The 13,869-nt window shown below is 35.7% G+C and overlaps 1 protein-coding gene across 4 annotated transcripts; it reads right to left on the bottom strand.

Annotated features, from left to right (window-relative positions):
- Window positions 1-826: 826 nt before the first annotated feature.
- LOC113226553 (galectin-3) lies at window positions 827-12,387 on the bottom strand. Of its 4 annotated transcripts, none has more exons than XM_026459218.1 (4): window positions 12,259-12,357; window positions 10,624-10,689; window positions 6,094-6,405; window positions 827-1,283 (listed from the first exon to the last, which is right to left on the bottom strand). In XM_026459218.1, the coding sequence occupies exons 1-4, from the start codon at window positions 12,311-12,313 to the stop codon at window positions 1,147-1,149; spliced, it is 570 nt and encodes a 189-aa protein (XP_026315003.1). In that variant the 5' UTR covers window positions 12,314-12,357; the 3' UTR covers window positions 827-1,146. The 4 variants fall into 4 exon arrangements, with proteins under 4 accessions (XP_026315003.1, XP_026315004.1, XP_026315005.1 ...); XM_026459219.1 differs by having other exon boundaries at window positions 6,094-6,369; window positions 12,259-12,328; XM_026459220.1 differs by lacking the exon at window positions 10,624-10,689 and having other exon boundaries at window positions 12,259-12,387.
- Window positions 12,388-13,869: the final 1,482 nt, after the last annotated feature.

Genomic DNA, 13,869 nt, shown 5'->3' with positions numbered 1-13,869 from the left:
ATAAAATGTATATGTAGTTTGACAGTCCAACAGCACCAGCGATCATGCGCTGGATAAATAGTCAGTGCGTTTCTCCATAAAAAAGTTAACCGTAAATGTGATAGTGGTATTTTACGTTTTTTTTCCTGCAGTCAAACTCACGAACTTGTATATTAAACTGGACCGCGCACTAAGTGGTAAGTTAATAAAACGAGCCGAGTGAGAGGCTTGAAAGTAGTAATGCGTCTCTTTCTAATAGGGTGTTCATTCTTGTTTCAGCCAGGCATGTTGCTTTTGACTTTTTAATTTTTACGGAAAATGTGGCCGCTTATGGATGACCAAAACTACTAATATTATTTCATAATACAAATTAGTCTACTTATTTGATATGCTACTTCATAAGAAGGTTTCATTGTTGAAATATTTTTTTTTGTGTTATTACAGTAAAAGCATATTACTTTTAAGCTAATTTAATTTAACCAAATTTTAAAAAATTAATAGACTAAACACTACCTAAGATGATTTTATTTAGCGTTGGCAACTTGTTAGACAAGGACAGACCACTACTTCAGGCTTGTGCTTCAGGCTATCTCACATGGCTCGGTTTTTTACTTTTACTTAAAATAAACCTTAACATAACCACATAAGGTGTAAATTTGTAATATTGGTATATTGAAGTGCGCGATTCAGTTTGTGAAATATATAAATCCGTGGTCAAACTATACATGTATCGACTCCTCTTACGTACCTAATCTATGGTAAGCCACGAAAAAAGGTAGTTTTTTTTAATAAGTAACTTTATCTCAGGAGTAAAATTGTAAATCATGAAAAATAATGCGTGAAATTGTAAATCATGAAAAATAATGCGTGTGTATCAATTTCATAGCAATACCTTGATTATCTCAGGTGTCGTTATCAATTTATTTATTTCAATGTATTACAAAGTTCCATTGTAAAGTTGTGAATTTGGGCTTACGATTCTTTACACCTATGAGATATCTAACAGTTTTGTAGAACTTTTCGTATACAAACTCAACCAATTAATGGAAATTTATCTTAAAAGCTTAGAATATAAGGTTAATATTTCAAGTGACAGTACTGTTATTGCACGACTGCTTCAGTTTTTACCATGTCACATGTAAGTAAGTGGCACTGAACGTTCTTAATCTAGTTGACGGGCACTATGTTATCAACAGCGTTCTTTTGGACGTCGATGCAGCAGCAGCTGGAGATTAGGTTGTACTCCTCACAGGTGTTGGCATACAAAGACTTGCAGCTCGACTTCCGGCAGTTGTATGGCAAATCTGGAATGCCAATTATGTTACATTATTATACTTTTTTTTTTGTTGTAGTTATTCTTCTTCTAGAAGTAATTGCAATTTTAACGAATGTAGAACGTTCTTTATCATTCTGAATAGAATGTTTGAATATTACAAGATATTATTATAAAAACTAGATTTAAGTAGGTACAATATGCTATGCCCTGCCAGGGTTCATGTGATATTATTATTTACTTGTAACAATTGCAATTATATCATGGTTGCAATAAACGATATCCTATTATATTCTAAGAATGCTTTGAATACAATGAAATTAACAAGATGTGCAGCTCAAAATGTAGAGCTTAAACTAAAACTCTGACGGAGAGTCTATCTGACGACATTGACATTGACAGGGAGCGCAGGGCATTCTCAGTAAGGTGTAATATGCTGGCCAGCAGGTTTGCACGTTGTACTGGAAACGTGAAGCTCACGCGCAGCTTGTGGGTCAAGTATAATGACGCTCTCAGAATGATGTCGGAGTTGCCGTGCTATTTTAGCGCTTCGGCATAGTTTACCGAGGCGCGAGTGGACGGCTATAGCGCCATTTTGCGGAAGCGGGTAGCGTCTATAATGCGCAGGGTGCGGGGCAGCGGCAATGGTCGAGAGGAACGATGGGCCCAGATTATATCAATGGGTACGGGTACATGTCAATGTTTTGATGATTTATATTAACATATTGTCCGAAATAAAGATTACAATTGAATTGAATTAAATCTAAAGATGGGGCAATATAAGGCTGAGCTGGCACGGTCCTAACACAAAATGGGGATAGGGATGGGCATGAATGAGACGTCGAAGTTTCACTACGAACGTTTGCTGACGCAATTTACTTTTTTAGGACTATAGTTTTGACCAGTACCTAGCTCTGGAGCAAAGATAGGATCTACGTTGGAACCAGCTCGACCAGAAGATGCCTATTCAGTCGCACCTTAAAGAGATTGTATGAGTTCGGAAACCCAGTCGCACGCAGGGAATTCCATTCCTGGGCTATGCGCATATTAAAAGAAGATGAAAAGCGCTTAGTACGCCTGTAGGGAATATCGGCCCAAGTAAGGATGATACCCCGCCGTACGTCTGGGCGTCCGATGGTAAACTGGGGCGGGCGGATGAGCGGATGGAGCTCATGTGCACACTCACCGAAATTTATTCTGTATAAAACCGACAGACGGGTAACTTGATGTCAGTGGGCTAAACTATGAAGTTTAGATTCGAGCTTATCGTCGCCCATAAGTCTCCTGGCTCTACGCTCTATCTTTGTATCTATTGTAGTATCTGTTGTTAAGACAAAGCCAATTAATTATCATCGTGATACGATGACATCGCATTTACTCTTGCTTCTGGTTCCTACATTGCACTTCCGGCAACTATTAGTGTTGTCAGTTCTTGTGTGGAATTTTACCACAACATGGAGTAGGTTCCTAAATGTGGGACTATAGCAAAACAGACGGCGATAGTTGCCAGTGTTTACGAGGTTGGTTTTACGAAGCCGCGGTAGTCTGTCAATACTATTGTTGCTTGTATCGTTGTTGCTGGCCGCAAATGTTGAAGTTGGACGCTCATACAATAATTTATTATTGATACCCATGCGTCATTGCTTTTCTAAATCCGTATGGCCTCTCCATACTCACGCGCGAAGCCGCAAACTACCCGCGAAGCATGAGTGTGGATCCCATTTGTATATTCTTTGCGGGTTCGTAACTTGTACTTGTACTTGTAGGTTTGTAACTTGGCGTGAACGCGACAAGTATCCGGGTTGTGCTTGTATTTTTATTGTTGACGATTTGAACGTGCTTAAAATGGCCGTGGACTGGACAAATGAACTTGAACTGACATTTTTAGGTTCTAGCATTTCTTTTTAATAACTTTATTTCTTTATAAAAGGTTTATAAATGTAAATAGCCAAAGCGCAAAGTAGTCCCGTACTTCGGCGTCCATCTTCGCCAAGCGCGAGAACTATACGTACTGTGAACCAGGCGCGAACCCCTGTGAGTATAGAGCTGTGGCAGCCGCGACTCGCGCCGTAATTTCGCGCGAGAATCGCGCGCGAGTGTGGAGAGGCCTTATTTAGGTCGGTATAGGCGCTATTTAGGTCCGAAAAAATGGTTTCATTTCCTATATGCTTTTATTATTTCAGGTAAGTACCACATCATTTGTTTAATATAGTACCTATTATTTTTATAACTTTAAAGGGTACAAACTATGGTACTAAACTTCTTATAAGTGGAGAGTGCTCGGAAGACTATCCTCTTAATATTTCCTTGTGCGCACAAGATTACAAATATGCCTATTTAAGATTAAATGAGTGGTCAATGCCAAACTGTTTTACGCCCACGGCGATCCTTTTTAAGACTTAGTGATGAAATTGTAAATATTATACATAGACATTGGCACGTATTTTGGCACAAACTGAGCCAATGACAGGATCGATATGATTGTGAATACCAGCCGACGACGTGACGGTACAGGTAACGTACTTACACATAGGGTCAGAAAGGATTGGCAAAGTCGATTATAACCTCAAATGGCTTTGGCGAATTCCGCATAACTGCGAGTGTTGAATCAATCATTGGAAAATTATGGATATACACTGATTACTACAGGGTGTAAAAACACGATTCCTAAACATTTTCATGATAGAAAAAGATCATAAAATTACCTCGAAATTTAACAAGAAAACTGCTGTGTATTCTTATATATGATTTTTTTATATCAACTGAATTAAATAGAACCCTATACGAGGTCTATTTAGTTCAGTTGATGTAGGTGTCTATGGTGTAAATAGTATACGATGTACATTTTTCAAAAAGCTTTAATTTTCTTTGTAAAAAAGTGAATTCTGAAATAAAACCAGTGACCCGCGCAATGGAACTGACTCAGTATTGGAAATATTTGAATTTACACTAGATTTATATTTATCTTTATGTCACTTATGACAACGGCTTTGACTTTCGGGTTGCTGATGGGGCTGCCCCGCTTCTGTAGCGCGTCAGGGATGTTTGCAGAAGCAAGAGTGGAGCGAAAGCGACCTTGTACAAGCGAATCACGTCGCTGTAAACGCTCGATAGCGGATAGCTTCAACTGTCCATATACGAGGCACTGTTGTGTACTGCACTTTTTTTGTACCTTACTAATATTAGTAAGTGGTTTACTGACAAACTATAGGTAGATATTACGAGTCAATGTTTCTTGGAATAAATAAATAGTTATTAAAGCCCCAAAGTATAAACATGAGTACGTTGGTTGATTGTACCATTTGTGGAATTTGGAATGGGAATGAGTTTCGTGTACTTTTGGAATTTTGTTTGAGAAATAGTTATTTACCATAAATCGTCTTCGGATCTAAGCCACTAATTATTAGAGATGCCACGAACTATGATTTGGCCGAATATTCGGCTGCCGAATGTTCGGCGTGGTTTGTGCATTTCACGCGTGACCTGTTACGACCTGTCTCATTGCGCTGCGTGCGTAGGTAACGGTTTTTGTTGAAAAATGATAAAACGATATAATAAATACATGACCGTTTCTGGACCTCTTTTGAAAAAGTCGCTACAGATAATATGCAAAATGATGAGGTTGTGAAGAAAAGTTCTATTGCACATGAAATTGATTTTTATTTGAAAACTGTTCGCCTAAATCGGACGGCAGAGCAAACGCAAAGCAGTATCCAAGCCCGTCAAAACTTGCCAAGATTTATCTATCGGCAATAGTGAGAGGCTATTTTCAGAAATAGGAATTGTTTATGAGGAAAAGCGCAATCGTTTGTTACCAACCAACGCTGAAAAAAAAAACATTCATCACAACCTGCCACTGACTGATTTTAAATGTTAAAGCAATAATTTGTGATTAAAATACATGATACATTTTAAATTGTATGTGCTTTTTTCATTATTTGATATTCGGCATTCGGTCGAATAGTCGTAGTATTCGGTCGAATACGGAATTTGAAAAAAATGGCTAAATAGGCCGAATACCCAATAGTAGCAAATTATTCGTAGCATCTCTTCTAATTATAACGCACACACTTAATAACGCACACACTCAACATAGCCCCGCGCTAGGGAAACCCTGTGTCGCGGGTGCCATGGACACACACATAGACAACCACAAATTACACCCAAACTCACGAGAGAAATAAATGTAGGTCATACAAATATTTCTCCCGGCCCGGGAATCGAACCTGGGACCTCTGCGTGGCAGTCCGGCATGGTAACCGTTCGGCCACGGAGGCAATTATAATACAGCTTACCTACGTAGTAACAATGAAGTTACAAAATGTCGAACCTAACAAACATTTTTAATCTAAGTATATTCAATTCCTTTCCAATTGTAAATTAATTATTGTCACTTTACTGCAGAAATGGGTAATCTTCATGTTCATTTTCCACCTAATTTCGGTGACAATTTTTACTATTTAAGTTTTAAAATTTAATTTAAATATTAAATAATATTTTAGTATACTCTACACTCGAATCGATATCTCCAATGATGACTACTCCAACTTATTTTTTGTACCTGTGTTTTTTAATTTTGTTTTTTGTTTCTTTATTTTTTTGCACAAAATTCGGGGAGCATAATATTAGTAAATAAATATGGCTTATTACAACAATATCAGAAAGTGGCCAAAATAAAGTTGACGTGGTGTGCATTGGAGGTATCGGAATATTAAATAATTCATGTTAATTTTCTAGAATACATAAAATTTTTAAATTGTCACCGCAATTAGGTAGAGCATATTAAACCGAAAATGACCTATTTTATATAACCTGTGGAATAAATGATAAATAATACTCACAAGCAGGATTTTCACAGCAGCAAGAATCATGAGCTTGTTTGTAAGAACAGTAACTGTATACCGAAGAATCGCACAGCGGACAGCCAGGATGAGCTCCAGGTGGCCCCACTACTCCTTGATTATGTCCCGGATAGTTGCCTCCCGGGTACTGTCCCGGGTACCCAGTTCCTGGATACAATCCTGGTCCACTTGGGTAAGTAGGCCTGTTGGGGTAATACGATCCGCCTGGATAGTTCGGGTAGTTGGGATACGGATTGTACTGCCCGTAGCCGCCTCCTATTAAAAAATCCCAAATCTCTCTGAGACTGAAACCTGTGGAGGGTTGATGATGGTGTGAATGGTGATGATGAGGTTAGTTTGATGACAATGATAAAGCGAATAATGAACACAATGTTTTGAAAAAGTGAGACAAATTGTTAAATGTAAACAATATTGATTAGAACCCATATAGAATGAAGAATTCTAATGTTAACCGTATAATAGATTCTAATCGAGGATTCTGGAAATTTTAAAGCTAGCGTTCAAAAATTTCATTCAGTAAGTTTCATGGTGATGGTAATGTAATGGGGTCGCTCGGATTGCGTTATATTATATTTCTCCCATTGGCTCAATTTTTTTATAAACATAAAATATAAAAATTTTCACATTGTAGGCTTGCTTCTACCATTTTGTATCCCATTTGTACGCTACCCGGCGCCTCCACCAACTTGTAATGAGGGGTAACTCGGATTGCGTAGCGAGAGGTACTTCTAATAATATAAACCGGGTTAATCTTTAAAATATACTTTATTTCACTTTTTTACATGTTACTCGTTTTGGGTTACAAATCAATAATAATATGTCAAGATCTACTGTCTTAACATTCTAAATATAAAACTATAATCACTACCTATATTCAGCCAGCAATTCTACTCATAGAGTAGAGCCTAGACTACAGTTAACACTCCGAACGTGATGTTATTAGTGAGTTGCTTGCTCTCTGTAATGTTGGTGGATGATGATATGTACCTACCTAAAAGCTGGGTACTTTCTGACAGAAAACTGTTGAGAGCCCAGATCAAGACTTTCTTTATTAGACCCATCGAGTATCTCGACAAGTAAACGAACGAATTAGAACATTTGAAAGGTCATTGATATAGTATGTCTTACTTAGTTTATGACAAAAATATTACTAAACGTGATGAGAGGGGCGATATAATTGGCTGTTTTTATTATACGAAAATAAAACGTAAAACGAAAATGAGTTTCTATTCCCTTGATTCCACTTAGACATGACGACCTATTGAAGGCGAGGCTTAATGCCTATCAAATATAATAGATTGAAAATTTGGCGTAATGCTTACCTACCTAAAATTACCAAAAGAAAAAATTTATTAACTAAGATTAGACTGTATGGTTTTAAATCTTTGCCTTTTCATTAGCGGAAAGATTTTAAAAAACAACAACAGTGAGTTAAACCTTCCACATTAATATGACACACGCTTCACATCATAAATATGTAATTAAAACTATTAATTTGAGGAAACAGGCAAAAAACTAATTACATAATTAATTCCCGCACTTAATTGTGATAAAATTCCAAAGATATCATTGTTTTTTGTCTTATCTATGGGAAATTGAGTCAAATATTGTGTTTTTCGTACAACGAGAACATTAATTTTTTGAAGGCAACAGTTTTACCTGATACGTGAAATAAATGTAATTATATTTGTAAAAGGTATAACCAAAGGCATAAACCGCTTAATATCATTATCTATATATGTTCTTAATATATATTTTATACTATATATGTTGTAACCTTAGAATAATAACTCATGCGTTATTATTCTAAGGTTATAACTTAGATGCGGAGAAAAGTTGTTTACAAATTCTTCAGAATTGACAGAGTATATTTTTGTAGCTGCAAAGTTCCTTGTGAATGAATTTCTCCAGGGAAGTGCTACCAGCTTAGTTATTTCTGCCGCCAAGGCTTTTGAAGGGTAAGGGTGCTGGTGAAATTATTGGCACATGGGACATGTCTGCTCATGTCTACTGGCGTACGACTTGTTCATCCTGTCACTTGGTATTATAAAAGAACATCTAAATTTCAGGACAAATGTGCTTTATTGACGGCCATCCTCCAGTAGTGGAGAGTAATTTTAAGGAGAAGAAGTTTTGCGGAACCTATTTCTTCTAAAGGATAAAACGCACTTACAGAACTTCACGTAGAGAACAGGTTCATAGAAAGTGTTCATAGAAATCTCCAACACGCGTCGACAGTTAGATTAAAATATACCTAATTCCTTAGAATAATAACGCATAGAACATTGACTTACAATTATATGGACGTCGGGTCCGCGCTAAAAAGTGTCCGAACTTATTGGGCGTTAAATCGTATACAGAGCGTCATTCACGCTCTAGTCTTCGTTTGTTCGACTGACAGCGAAGCAAGCAAAATTAGACAGTACTGCGATGACATTACAATTTAAATTCAACGTTTTAGCTTTTTCATATTTCTTGAAATGTCACTACGTTTAAATAGGTTGACTTGGGACATTTTTTTCGTGGTTTTTGTATTAGACCCGTCGTCCATTTATTTGTAAGTCAATGGCATAGAACGATAGTTTCATATCAAACGAACTGTCACAAGTGAGGCAAAAATCAAATTCATGTAGGCGTAAGCAACTTGTATCTACGCTCGAGCACGCACACAAATATACAAATAATGATGCCATGGAATAACATTTCCCTCAAAAGTGTAGTTTAAGTAGTATCTATTTTATGTTTGTCTGACGTATTTTTACACTCATTTACCGCACATTTCGTCATTTTTAGCTAAAATTCCTGATCTGTTCGCGGTGCAAGTTGGCCTTGAGCACTGAAGGCCCGTTCGCTCGTGTAGGCCCATTGGGAGCGCTACAATTTGCCTCACTTAGCGTGTACGGGCTAGGTTTCTATGCGTTATTATTTTAAGCCTAATTCAATACTTTCAAGATGGAAATGTAAGGGTTCTTAATGGTATAAAGTATGCTCGCTTCTGGTGAATCAGCGCTCTGTCACTGCTAAGACAAAAATTATATGTTTATAAAGTTTTATAATTTGTCTAACTATCAAAGTAAAACCCAGATTAAAAACAAAAACAGAATTTTAGAAGATATTACGTAAACTAATTTGTCGTAATGTAATTCAATTCACCTTGAGTGTGGCGGCTTCTGGTTTCCAAACAATTGTTAACAATTAGTTGCAAATGATGGTAATGAATTAACCTGTGTAGTTTTATGACGTTTTTTCCGAGATGTGTGACGAAGCGTTAGAGTTAATACACGAAAATAGGAAATAACGTGTGTTTAACAGTAATAAGCACTCAATTGTTACTTTGGTACCTAAGAAGATAATATAACAGTGACACCAAAGTAGATAAATTGAACTTGTAACTTTGACGGCCTATCTGGCCTAGCGGTTAACAAGCGGATGAGCTAGATGAGGAAGTTTTGGGTTTTTGAGGAAGTTTGGGACACACACATGTCACAAATTACACCTAAACTCATGAGATAAATAAATATAGCCCTTATAAATGTTTCTCCCGGCACCGGAATCGAACCTGGGACCGTTCGGCCACAGAGGCAGTTTTAAAATGCCATTTAGATATAAGCCACCGGAATGAGAGTGTCTGACCATGTAGAGTGCAACTTGACAAAGCGATGAAAGTTGTTATAAAATGATATAAAATGATATAATAACTATTCGCTATCTTTGTACAATAACGCAGTACCGCAGAATACTGCGATTTTGGCCTAAACATACAGTGATGAATAGAGCATCCGAAACTCTTCCTAAGTATATTTTTTGCCGTACCTATGCTGCGTTATTGGATAAAGGCAGCATATTGGTGAACAAGAGATACAATGGAATAAATAAATTAGGCGTTACCTACATATGTGTAAATTAAAGAGTAAGTGTGTTCGATAACTTATTCCAATTACATCATTGTGTTTTGCCTTATCTATGAAAAATATACTCAAATATTGTATTTTTTTCTTTCACATGGCTATTATGTGAAGGGTTTTAATAGATATGTAAACTAAACGTGATTATAATTTATATTATAAAAATAAAAGTTATTATAAAAATGTTACATAGTTTTAAAAGTTACATTTAATTTTATTATATTAGTATCAGTTAATATTATTATAATTTATGAATTTTATTGTGATTTAGACTTTTTAATTTTTGAATTTAATTTTTTTAATGATTTTATTTTATATGGACACTATGATATTTTAATTTTAACTGAATATTATAAATTGGTTCAATTTAATGTACGTTATGGGTTCTAGACGCAGTCACCAAGAATCTATCGTTAATAACTAATGTATACATTATAAAAAAAGAGACAGTGCGGTGAAAATGTTAAAACTCTACAATTCTTTAATGTTCTCGTGTCATTACTAAACTAGTGATGAAATAAATGAAAGGATATAAAATTTAAAATAAAAAGAATTTTGAGTGATGAAGTGAAATGATAAAACGCCAATTGTAATGTGAACTCACCATCATTGTTGCCGATTTTCTTTCGACTTAAATCGTAATTGGTGGGCTCTGACCCCTGCGCTTCACCTATTGTTAACAATTTAAGAATGGGTCATTTTAATTATTTCCTCGACTACTACAATTCCACTCGAATAATAGCGTGTTTAACTAGCAGAATTGGAAAATTCCTTTAGCACAAATGGAAGTAAAATACAATTATGAAAGAAAAAGGTGTTCAAACTCAAATAACCTTTATTAAACTCTACTGTTTATTCGTAACGCAGATTCCCCTGAGAAAATTGAGTGAGAAACTCTAGGGTTTGTTCTTACATTTGCACGCAATGTATCGTAGATCAATACAACTTGTAAGAGATGAACGGGTCACCACGGGACATTACAGGGTAAATTTGCAGATAATAATATAATTGAGGCTATTTTACGTCGTTACGTTAGTTCGTTATTTAAAAACAAATCTATTTTGTCAGTTTAGTCAAAATTGTTTTTGAATAACGCCTCTTTATTATTGACATGATTGTAAACTTTTCTACCAGATATCTAAATTTATACTTATTAAAGTCTGCATTTATTGAAACTTCACGAAACTCTTGAGAAATCTGAAATAAATGACTGATGCTATCTTGCGACACCTCGGACTTTAGCCGAAATTGCTACGTTCTGTTAAAATTCGTGTAGGTAATATACAAGGTGTAAGAAAAAGGTCTGGTTGAATATTATCAGAGCATTGGACTCATAGTAGCGAACAAGCAAAAGATTGATTTTAATGCGCTACTAATCATTTTCGTTCCCTCTAGATTAACTGACTTTTTTACAATGTTCAAGATCAATACTGCATAAAGCTTCAATGATTTATATTTTTGTAACATATATGTATGCATACAGTTCTATGTGACAAAATAATTTTTTGAGATATCATAAGAAAATCATAACGCTGTTTTAGAATTTTGAAAGTATGTGCATTGAAATTGTTTTGATAGTTTTGCTACCTATGCTTCATTAGGGTAAGTTCTGATATGTCAGGCACGTTGATTAACTTTAACGGTTTTTAAATAGAGAATTTTGAGTTCTATCTTATACCATTTTAAATTGTTCGCTTGGCACTTAACCGCGTTTTAATTAGTGAATTACAACAATAAATATGATTTATTTTCCTTCTTTTTTTACCGCACACACAACTCACGAGAGAAATAAATGTAAGTCATACAAATACTTCTTCCGGCCCGGGAATCAAGCCCGGGTCCTCTGCGTGGCAGTCCAGCATGGTAAATTTTCAGCCATGGAGGTAGTTATATAGGAGGCATATAAATTGATTATCTAATTTTGCCTTATTGTATCTTATTTGTGTGGCATACCTACTGTATTAAATTATCGTTTTTAATTGTTGGTTTATTTCTCTGTTTGGTCCCATAGTCAAGAGGTAGTGAATGACTTGTCCATTTGTACTATGTGTGTGCATAAAAGTTTTTAAAAGGGAAGCAAAATTTTTTGGAAACTTATTCGTTATCATAAGCACCTAGGTTCCCCAACTGAAACGTGCCTGGACATTTTTGATATATCCGTACGAATATTTATTTATCATTACCACAGAATTCACTCCACCTACTAAAAGTGAACAAATTTAAAAATATGTTAACTCACCATAACAAACTCCCAAAATGGCAGTAAAAAATATAAACAATATCTTCTTATCCATTTTCACTGTTCAATATTTATTTAAAATTATATATCTACTAACAAAAAACACTATGATCAGTCTGTGGGTCGCGAACTCGTGTGCTCGCTTGCTGATGTTTTAAAATAATGTGAAGCTATGGAAGGCTTTAGACAGCTTAAGCCCGACTTACCGGTAACATCGTGAAGAAAAGCTTGGACGCTTTTCGATTTTAGCTTTGTTTTGTAGTAGTTTCTGTTGTAAAATGCTTTATTAAATTCAAAAGAATTAGTTTTTTTTTTAATTTTTCTTTGTTTAGAACATACATCGCTTATAATAAATAAAACTACATAAAACGGTGTCTATTAAAGATAAAATTTCGAGGTAAGTTTGTGTTTTTTTTCTAACGTGAAAATTTTTAATAATCATGTTTTCACACCGTATACTAATAGGTGTATATCATTGACTTGCAATTATATGGACGTCGGGTCTGCGCTAAAAAGTGTCCGAACTTGTAAGGCGCTAAAATCGTATACAGAGCGCCAAACTCCGCTTTAGTCTTTATTTGTTCGACTGACAGCGCGATACTGCGATGACATTACAATTTAAATTTCGAATAGGTTGACTTGGGACATTTTTTTCGTGGTTTTTGTATTAGACCCGTCGTCCATTTATTTGTAAGTCAATGGTGTATATCGTCAATTTTACTATATATTTTTTCCAAAGTCATTGATCTAACACTTTCACTGTTATGCGGTATCAACCAAAAAGCACTTGAGGTTGTATCGACCCTTAACCGTCATTTGTCTACATTTTTTTAACCGACTTTAAAAAAGGAGGAGGTTCATTTGTACACCGATTTTAATGATACTTTTTTTGTTAGAAAGAAGGTACCTCAAACGTAGTTCCATTTAAATTTGAAGAAAATATTTCACCTATAAGGGTGGCACACTAGGGGATGAATGACCTTTGAGGCCGACTTTTTTTATTATAACGCCAACTGACGGTCCGGACGGGTCGTGCGCCTCGTAATAAGCGACATGGTTATCCAAAACAGTTGCAGTGCCACTCAGAGCTTTAATCGGTAAGATCTCAGGGGCATTGTCACTGCGCTCGTCACACTGAGACGTAAAGTAGGAGACTTAAGACTATAACGACAAGAGTGGGTATTTTTTTTTATTTTTATTTACGCTTACTACTTACCATTTTTTATTTTTGGCTATTTAAGTATACGTACGCACGTTACGTATTTAAGCAAAGAAAACCACAATTCAGTATTGTTGTAAAACATAGAAAGTATTTGTTTATTGTTATTGTGTACATGCTTTACTGTAAAATGGTTGTGTTCGTAACATTATGCGGGTGGGTAAATAACTGTAGATAATGTAACACCTAGATTCACGTCAATCGATACGTGTTATCATTATAAACTGCAAATTTGAACTCTATGGCGAACAGTGTAAGATACATGTTTCTTACAGCTGCGGGAAAAATTAAATTTTATTTTGTTTGTAACAGCCATGGTAGTCTAATGGACTGACCTAACGCATCTCAAGCAAAGGATTGTGGGTTCGAATCCGAGCTTGCACCTCTGAGAT

This window comes from Hyposmocoma kahamanoa, unplaced genomic scaffold, assembly GCF_003589595.1.
Source record: "Hyposmocoma kahamanoa isolate Upper Pololo Valley unplaced genomic scaffold, ASM358959v1 192, whole genome shotgun sequence".
NCBI lineage: Eukaryota > Metazoa > Arthropoda > Insecta > Lepidoptera > Cosmopterigidae > Hyposmocoma > Hyposmocoma kahamanoa.
Note: the sequence above shows the minus strand (reverse complement) of the source record. Positions and strands in the feature narration are given on the sequence as shown.

Bases quoted from the DNA above. Each gene is read 5' to 3' on its own strand.
- LOC113226553 (XM_026459218.1), bottom strand. From the start codon at position 12,313: ATGGATAAGAAGATATTGTTTATATTTTTTACTGCCATTTTGGGAGTT. The intron at 6,406-10,623 runs GTGAGTTCACAT...AACCCTCCACAG, and splicing joins GAAAATCGGCAACAATGATG to GTTTCAGTCTCAGAGAGATT. The intron at 1,284-6,093 runs GTGAGTATTATT...TTGGCATTCCAG, and splicing joins CTGCTGTGAAAATCCTGCTT to ATTTGCCATACAACTGCCGG.